At 57.7% G+C, this 9,060-nt stretch overlaps 1 protein-coding gene across 1 annotated transcript; it reads right to left on the bottom strand.

The window, feature by feature from the left end:
* Window positions 1–4,767: 4,767 nt before the first annotated feature.
* SLC35B1 (solute carrier family 35 member B1) lies at window positions 4,768–9,050 on the bottom strand. The gene is made up of 9 exons (XM_080633524.1): window positions 8,672–9,050; window positions 8,499–8,602; window positions 7,999–8,129; window positions 7,641–7,671; window positions 7,293–7,450; window positions 6,855–6,981; window positions 6,259–6,365; window positions 5,705–5,858; window positions 4,768–5,250 (listed from the first exon to the last, which is right to left on the bottom strand). The coding sequence occupies exons 1-9, from the start codon at window positions 8,860–8,862 to the stop codon at window positions 5,198–5,200; spliced, it is 1,056 nt and encodes a 351-aa protein (XP_080489650.1). The 5' UTR covers window positions 8,863–9,050; the 3' UTR covers window positions 4,768–5,197.
* Between the last annotated feature and the right edge of the window lie 10 nt (window positions 9,051–9,060).

The following is a 9,060-nucleotide window of genomic DNA, read 5'->3' as shown; positions in this document are numbered from 1 at the left end:
AGGTCCTGGAGCAGGGCAAAATCTGCTCATGCAAATTGGTGTTGCCTCTTAATCCTGAGACAAGGAGTTTGTTAGACAAGGAGTTAGAGCCTAACGTTGAGTGAATGAGAGCTCTCGACCTTGGCAGAAAGGGACACTCCAGCTCTGAGAACGAACTGAATCAGAGCAGGCTGCAAATTCAGCTTGAAAGCAGCCTGAGCCCCTCAAAGCTGCTAAGGAATAAGGCAGCCTTTGCCTTGAAAGCAGTTTGCAAGCTTCTAAGAAGTGATTTTGAGCAGTTTAACAAATGAACATCAAGCAGTTTTGCTTCCAGAGGATATAAACTCAACTGGCTCCTGTCTCCAGCTCTGCAGAAACTGGAGGCAATGATCCCTGCTGTTCGAGTGCACTTGGGAGGCTGAGGGTTTTATTGCCTTGTAATGTTTAATTTTAGCTGGGAAATAGTCCTTTGGAGGACAGTTTGCTGCTGCCAGTGGGAAGAGGCCATTACAGATGGGTCTGGTGTTCACTGTCAGTGTTCCAGGGCCACTGCGAGATTCCTTAGTGATGGTTTTAAATACAAAGGGGAAATTACAACAACATTGGATTACAAAGCATGGGGTGCTGCTCCCACCTGCACAGCAACAAATCACTGCCTACAAACACCATGCTGGAAATCTTGCCTTGCTGTCCCCAAAATTACAAGTACCTATCAGAATAGTTCACTTCTTTCCCATTTCCCAGTTCCAAACAAGCTGAAGACTCCCATTCCAAGTGATGGAAGGTTTCCATGACTCACCTGGCTCCATTCTTCAGTGTCTGGTCTGTGCTACTAGGGCTGTCCTTGGGAATGCCCAGTGCTGCACACTGGTGCTGTTCTTGCAGTAAGTGCAGACCCAGTAAAGAACCTGAGCCTGCTTCCCTGATCCTGGCAGGCCAAGCTCTGCTGAAGGAGTCAGTGTTTCAGCAGGTTCTGGGTGTGAAATCCCTGCTGCTCCTGAACAGTTCTGGTCCTCTTTGTTAAAAGAGGTTAATTGCTCATGAAAGCTTCAGGAAGAGGCCGTGAGCTTCCCAAAGTGACTGAACTGTGATGATGAGGAAGGTTTTAAAAGCATTCATGGAATCCCAGCCTGGTTTGGGTCAGAAGGGACCTTAAAGCTCCTCCAGCTCCAACCCCTGCCATGGGCAGGGACCCCTTCCACTGGAGCAGCTTGCTCCAAGCCCCTGTGTCCAACCTGGCCTTGAACACTGCCAGGGATGGGGCAGCCACAGCTTCTCTGGGCACCCTGGGCCAGCGCCTCAGCACCCTCACAGGGAAGAGCTTCTGCCTAAGAGCTCATCTCAGTCTCCCCTCGGGCAGGTTAAAGCCATTCCCCTTGGCCTGTCCCTACAGGCCCTTGTCCCAAGCCCCTCTCCAGGTTTCCTGCAGCCCCTTTGGGCACCAGAAGACTCAAATCACCTCCCTTATTCTGTGTGCTCTGTAAACATTTGGGGTTTTAACATTTGCTGCTGGTGTTGCAGGAGCTCAGATGAGCAAGGAAGATGAAAGGAAGAGGAAGGCAGCTGCCAGGTTCTCCCCGTGGGTGCCACGTCTCAGCTAGCAAATAAAACCTCACCTTGGCTGATGCAGCAGCACGTTCCTGCTGGCGGGAGGACAGGCACGAACACTGCAGCAAGGTAACAGCACAGCGTTCAGTGCTGGTTGTCCTCAGCGCCTGCCTGGCGCTTCTCATCTCTCTGGAGCCACCAGGAACTGACAGGGCTCCTGGGAGAATTCTGCCAGAAGTGGCTTTAAGAAGCTCCACGCTGGTGGCAATGGCTGCTGCTGTGCAGCACCTCCTGCCTGTGCCACCTGAGGTCATGGGGACACGCAGCTGTGCACGTCCAGGTACTGCGTGCGCTTCTGGGGTCCGCAGTGTAAGGACATGGGGCTGCTGGAGCAAGGCCAGAGGAGGCCACGAGGATGCTCAGGGGCTGGAGCAGCTCCCGCATGGAGCCAGGCTGAGAACATTGGGGCTGCTCAGCCTGGAGAAGAGAAGCTGTGGCTGCCCCATCCCTGGCAGTGTTCAGGGCCAGGTTGGACACAGGGGCTTGGAGCAAGCTGCTCCAGTGGAAGGGGTCCCTGCTCATGGCAGGGGTTAGAGCTGGAGGAGCTCTAAGGTCCTTCCCAACCCAAACCATTGTACTTGTAAGGAAGGCCATTGTGCAGAATAGCTGGTGATTGTCTGAAAGCCGCCAGGGACTTGGCTCCAACGTGGTCTCTGCTGATGGCCAGAAAGAATTAAGCAGAATAAAACCTGGCTTTCCAGGTGATGCTTTCACTGTAATTCAGAGGCCCTGCAGGTACAGGGAGGGCACCGATTCGATTCGAGAGGAGCTGCTTTGTTTGCTGGTTTTCTCCTTGCCTTTCTTGAAGAGGATTGAAATCAGGCTTCCCCCTGCTGGTAACTGCCTGAGTCATGACTGGACTCGGGGCTGGGACTCTGCAGCCACAGAAAGCAGAAGGAAGCTGGAATCTCTTTATAGCTTCTCAGCCTGACCTTTGTGCTGTGCACTCACAGCGCTCTAAGACACTTGGGCATTAATGTGTGACTCAGCTGCTTGCCCTTCCTCCTCTGCTCAGAGAAAGCCCAGTCGCATCTGCTACAGAAGGAGCAAACCACAAGCACTCCCTTTAATAGCTCCTTGGCAAGGCAGCCCAAGCTCAGCACACAACACAGGCAGTGCTCAAAGCAGCCACCAGCTCCACCTCGGCTGCAAAGGGCAATGTTTGACCCTGTACAAAACCTGTCTGGTGGGGAGAGTCTGTCATTAGCACCCGAACCCCTGCTTGGAGCTGCAGGAATGGAGAGGTCGAGCCCCCAGCACTAAAAGGAGCAAAATAAACCTTGATTGAACTCCGTTTGCACCCTTCCAATAAAGTGGAGAATGTCTGAAATGAGCAGAGACACAAAGCAAGTGACAGCACAAGGGCTGAAGCCCCAACTGCTGGGAGAGAGCCTGGGCACTGCTCGAATGCCCTGCGGGCTCTAAGCTGCTCATACTGCACATACTCCCCTAGGACTCTTCCTCCTTTCAATAAGCAAAGCCAGAGCTGGCAGCAGGAGCTGAGGATCCTTTGCACAGCCTGGAGGTGAGGCAGCGCCTACATGAACTGGAGGCAGCTCTGCCAACGCTTTGTACGCTGCTCATCTCTTACTCGAGGTCGGAGCCTTCCCTGACACTTCCCCCAGCTCAAGCATTGCTTCTGAAGACCCTTGTGCCAAAGCGACCTTAAACATCACCATCCCTCTGCAAAAGGGGCCTGGGAGAGCGGCTTCCCTTCCTAACAGGAGGAAGTAACAGAGAGGATGAAGCCTTCACCGCATCCTCACCCAGCTCCCCTGGGGTTTACCTGCCTCCAGCTCCAGCACCTGCCAGAAGCCACCGCGCACGTGGTGCCCAGGCTGTCGCTGGCAGAGGTGCTGCTGCAGGCTCCTGGCAGCTCCGAGCTGGGGCCCTGCTTTGGGGCTGCTCTTCACTGTGGGCAGGGAAAGCTGGGGCTGATGACAAGGGCTCCCTGCCTTGCTCCTGGAGCCCCTCCGGCCCCGCAGTACCTGAGGCGCGCAGGGAAGGCAGCGCTGGCCAAGCACAGCCCCAGGCTCCAGGTCCAGGCTTTGGCTGCAGAAATCCTCATTGACCAAGAGTCAGAGGTGCAGCAAGGACCGAGCTGGAGCAATACCAGGAACGGGCTTTAGAGCTAAAGTGGGTCAAGGGAGCCTGCAGCAGTCGGGAGACAGAAAATCTCCTTTCTTTTCTGTCTTCTTGGCAGAGGAGCTGTAAATCTGTGCTCTGAATACAGACACGGCCACAACATTGGTGAAGACAAATCTCAGCTTAGAAAACACCCAGGGAAGCTCCCAGTTTCCTTCTTTCTGCTGCAGCGTGGGGAAGGGCACAGACCTGAGCCTGGGAGCAAGAGCTCCCCAGAAAGGGGGCTGCTTGACAAAGGATTCACAAAGTCTTTGGTTTGGGGGGGTTTGGTTGGTTTTGGTTAAAGACGTGGTTTCTCCTCGAGCTGCACCAGGAAGAGCAGCCTCTGTGTGCACAGGGCCGGGGAGCCGGGTCTGCCCCTGCAGGACTCTCTCACTACTGAGAAGGTGCTTGTTTGCTACTGATCACTTGATGTTTAGGACAACGTCAGCCAGCGAAGAGGGGAAGGTGGCAGAGGAAAACCCTTCCATAACCTGGGGTTTAATTCTGCAGTTTGGGTAGAATAGATTCAATGAAGACCAAGTTGGAGGCCAAAACAACTGGGGGGGGGGGGGGGGCAGGGGATGGAGAGACAGAGACAACAGCAGAGAGCTCAGGATCCCATCTGGAGGGGCAAGAGGCCAAAGCCACCGAGCAGCTGGAGCCCAAGTGGCAGCTGTGAGGAACGTGTCAAGTGCTCGGTGGAGGATCCTGCTCTAAAGGCATCGCTGGGACAACCGCTCCTCCTCACACAGCACTCATCCGGATGGTGCTTCATTAACAAGGGCCCTCTCCAGGTCTAGAAGCTGTGGTCAAACCCCCTGGGCATGGGGTTAGCAGCAGAGGGTCCTGTCCCCCAGCAGTGGGGGGGCCCCACTGGTTAAACTGGGTTCCTGTTAACTTCTACACACACCCAGAGCTGCTGCTCTAGAAGGGCTCAGTGAAGGATTTAATGCATCTCAAGAGGTTACGCTTCATGGAAGAACATCCAGCGGCTGCTCCAGCAGCTCCGGAGCAGAACCATCACACAATCAGCCAGAAAAGGGGGTTGTCTTCAACACAGGCCTTTAATGCACGCATCCTTCCAGACCGCACCAAGAAACGATCAGGGTTCTAGGAGCAGCCCCTTCCTTGTGCTGTGTCCCCAAGAGCTGCTGTAATTCCTGAAATCAAGGCTCGGGAGAGGTGGCCACGGTCTCTTTTTCTTTAATAAAGACATGGAGGCTGGGTCTTTCCTGTTAAGGCAAGGATTGCATCCTGCTGCGGGGAGCTGGGGGCGCAGCTTTGATTACAGAACAGAACCAAGGCAGCTCAATCACAACCAAAACGGAACTGGTACACTCTGAGGCCAGTTCTGACTCACAAACCCGAACGAAGCCAGAGCCGAGCTCCTCTTGGCTCCGTTCCTGAGCCCGGGGCAGAACCGATTCTGAGGTACAAGACAATAAATTAAAAGTCCATCCCAAGGGCAGAGATCGCCCTCTCCTCAATGCGACGTCTTCTTCACTCCCTTCCCAAATCTGGCATCGAGTCCGAGGCCTGCAAAGAAGATAGAAAACAACCCATGAACCATGGAATGGTTTGGGATGGAAAGGACCTTGGAGCTCCTCCAGCTCCAACCCCTGCCACGGGCAGGGACCCCTTCCACTGGAGCAGCTTGCTCCAAGCCCCTGTGTCCAACCTGGCCTTGAACACTGCCAGGGATGGGGCAGCCACAGCTTCTCTGGGCACCCTGGGCCAGCGCCTCAGCACCCTCACAGGGAAGAGCTTCTGCCTTAGATCCAACCTGAGCTTCCCCTGTTTCAGTCTGAACCCATCACCCCTTGTGCTATCGCTGCAGTCCCTGATGGAGGTCCCATGGACCCTCCACCAACAGGCTTCTCATACGACTACATCAGCTTTAGACCAGTGTCTTCCGTTGGCTTTGCCCTCACTGCACCCCATGGGTTTCAGCTCAGGAGGGACAGGGCAGGGCTTTGCTCTCCAGACTTACCCAAGAACACGAGGACCGTCCCCACCCACTGCATGGAGCTGATGGGGTTGGCAAAGAGGATGACGGACGCTAAGATGGTGAAGAACTTGCGGGTTGTGGTGATGATGGAACACGTCAGAGGGCCGAAGTACACCACGGTCATGAAAATGAAGCTCTGTCAGAGGCAGAGAGACGCCTGTTGTCAATGGGAGCAGCGAAAGTACAGCAGAGATCGCGCTTTCAGGTGAAAATCACTGAGCCAGAGCTGAGCCTTGTTTCAAACCCGGATTATTTGGGTACAAACTCAAACTGGTTTTACACTGAAGGGAGCCAGGACAGAAAGCGAGCACCACCCACAGCATCCGAACGGGAGGCAGCCTGTCCTGCCCATCTCCCAGCTGGGCAAACACAGAGAATCCCAGCCTGGTTTGGGTTGGGAGGGACCTTAAAGCTCATCCAGCCCCAAGAGGGGCAGGATCCCCTCCCTCACCTGCTGCTCCCGCTCTGGGGGGGCAGCCCAGCACAAGGGGGGTTACATCCCCATGAAGCCTGGGGACCAAGGGGGGTGAATGTACCTGACCCAGAGCACTGGTGAGGCCGAAGAGGAGGATGTTGTAAATGACGCTGGGAAATCGCTCCGTGAAGCTCAGGAACTCCCAGAGCTCCCCAGTGAACAGAATCCCTGGAACAAAGACCCAGCCTGAGAAGCCACAATCCTGAGCCCAGAGGCAGCCCGAGGAGCCACGGCCCCCGTGGTGCAATTCCAGCTCACTACAGGAGGTACCGATGGTGAAGCCTAAATCCCAACACAGTGAAGAAAGAGGAGGAGAAGCCACCGCCTCCCTGGTTACTGACCGAAGCCATCACTGAACCGCACATTCAGCTCTCACTGAGCAGCTCCAGCAGCAGGAAGCTGCGCTGATGCTCGCTTCTCTGCTGGGTAGGAACCGAGGTGGAGCCAGCGCTGGGCCGCTGCGCCCTGCAGGAGGCGATGCCCTCTGGTGGCCATGAGCAGAGCTACACGGAACAGCCCAAGCTCCACATCCAACCAAACCAACCCCAAGCCATTCATGAAGTGCTTTGGAAAGGGGGTTCCAGCCCCGCTGCTGGAGCTCGGCCACTGCCACTGGGCAGCCTGTGGGCAAGGTGGATTCTGCAGCGCGCTCCTTACCAGCCCCCAGGAACAAGGTGGACCAGAGGTTAACGTTCAGCATCATGTGGTTGGAGCCTGTCTGGTAGTGAGCTCTCATGTGGTCCTGAGACACCCCAGTGAGCCCGTCCAGGGTCAGCGACAGCAGCTGAGGGAAGACAAGAGGCAGCGAAGGAACCTTCCCTCTTTATCCCTTCTCCAGGAGGAAAACCTCGACCATTCCCCAGCTTCTGCTTCCCAACCACCCACTGAACAGCAACGCATGGCCTCAAAACCAGGGCCAGGAGGGGTGCAAATGCTCTCGCCCTGATCTCATCCATGGCTCTGGAGCACTCCCCTCAACCCCAGTGGCCTCCTGCGGACGCGTTTCCACATCACCTCATGGACGCGCTCGAGGTCCAAAGGACACGGCCTTATCTGTGCTGCGGCTGCTCCTCCTTGGCCCTGCTGTGGACTCACCAGGAGGAGCTCTCCGTAGCCAAAGACGTGCTCGTCGCTCCCAGCTGCCCTCTTCGGTTTGTACAGGAAGAGGGCGACGCCGGCCACGATCAGGAGGACGCAGAAGTACTTGGCTGGGGGGTACCTCTTCCGCAGCAAAGTCACTCCTAAAAGCATGACTGGAAAGAGGCGAGGTCACAAAGTGCTCCCCAGGCCTCGCAGGGGAGCCCAACCACAGCTACAGCACGATCTGCCCTGCCCGTGCTGGAGCTACAAAGAGGGGAGGAGCTGTTTGATGGGTGAGGTCCTGGTTAAGGGTATGAGAGACCCCCCTCCGAGTGTACCCAGAGAAACGTGAAGCTTCCTTACCTGGAATGGGCTTACAAGATTTGCCAAGGACCTGTAAAAGAAGGGCAGGGTTAAATACCCACAGAGCATCCTCTGGAGATGGCAGCAGCAGGAAGGTGACGGCACAGGATGCACCCTCCTGCAGAACACACCAGGTGCTCCAAAAGAGGCATCAACCCCCCCCCCCCCCGGGACCGCCGCTGAATGAGCGGTGCCAGGAACCACCTCGAGGCCTCCAACAGCAAATTCCCACCATGCCCAGGGGCTGCTGTTCCCTGTCGGAGCTCTCCAACCGCTCTCTGCTGACTGAAACGCAGCGAGAGAGCCCCATAGAGCCCAGCACAGAAACCCCCGATGGCTCCGTGCCCCCGAGCTGCACCTGCGTGGGGTAACTGACGAACTGCAGAGCCGAGTTGCTGGACACCATCGCGCCCAGGTAGGAGAGGGAGCAGGCGGCGTAGAGCCAGCTCCGGGTGCGATCCACTTTGACAGCGTCGAACACATGGATCACTGCGGGGAGCGGAGGGAAGGGGTCAGAGAAACACCAGGAAGCACCTTAGAGACCCCCAGCCTGGTTTGGCCTGCAGGGACCTTGAGCTCCTCCAGCTCCAACCCCTGCCGCGGGCAGGGACCCCTTCCACTGGAGCAGCTTGCTCCAAGCCCCTGTGTCCAACCTGGCCTTGAACACTGCCAGGGATGGGGCAGCCACAGCTTCTCTGGGCACCCTGGGCCAGCGCCTCAGCACCCTCACAGGGAAGAGCTTCTGCCTAAGAGCTCATCTCAGTCTCCCCTCTGGCAGGTTCAAGCCATTCCCCTTGGCCTGTCCCTGCAGGCCCCCATGAGCCTCACCCGTCACGAACACCCCCGGGCCCCACTCACGGAGCTTGGCGAAGGCCGCGTTCACCACGCACTGGATGAACACGAGCGTCAGCGCGAACTTGAACCTCTCCTGCTTCGCGCCCTCCCCGTACCGGCCGCGCGTGCTGCAAGAGCGGAACAGGCGTGAGGCAGCGCCGGGCCGAGCGCGGACCCCGCGGCCGCCCCCCGCTCACATGCTCTCCTGCAGGATGCCGTAGTAGAAGTAGCAGGCGAAGACACCGAGGCAGCAGACGGGGAGGCGGAGCCGCTCGGGCAGGGCCGCGCCGCCCGCTCCCGCGCCCATCTCTGCGGCGGGGCCGCTCAGCACCGGCGCCACGTCCAGCACCACATCGCGCAGCGCGCCCGCCGGAGCCGCCGGCCTCATACGCCCGGCCTGCGCCCGCCCTCACGACAGGACCCGCCCGCGTCTGCCCTCAGCGCTGCCGGGCCCGTCGCGGGGGCGGGAGGGGAGCGGGCAGAGCCGGAGCCGCGCGGGGCCGGGCGGAAGGGACCGGACGGGTCCCCCCGGGGATAACCCAGGACCGCGGCTCGGCCGCGCTCCCAGCCGAGGGGCACCGCTCGG

This window comes from Psittacula echo, assembly GCF_963264785.1.
Source record: "Psittacula echo genome assembly, chromosome: 23".
In the NCBI taxonomy this organism is placed as follows: domain Eukaryota; kingdom Metazoa; phylum Chordata; class Aves; order Psittaciformes; family Psittacidae; genus Psittacula; species Psittacula echo.
This window is presented reverse-complemented; position numbering and strand designations above follow the sequence as displayed.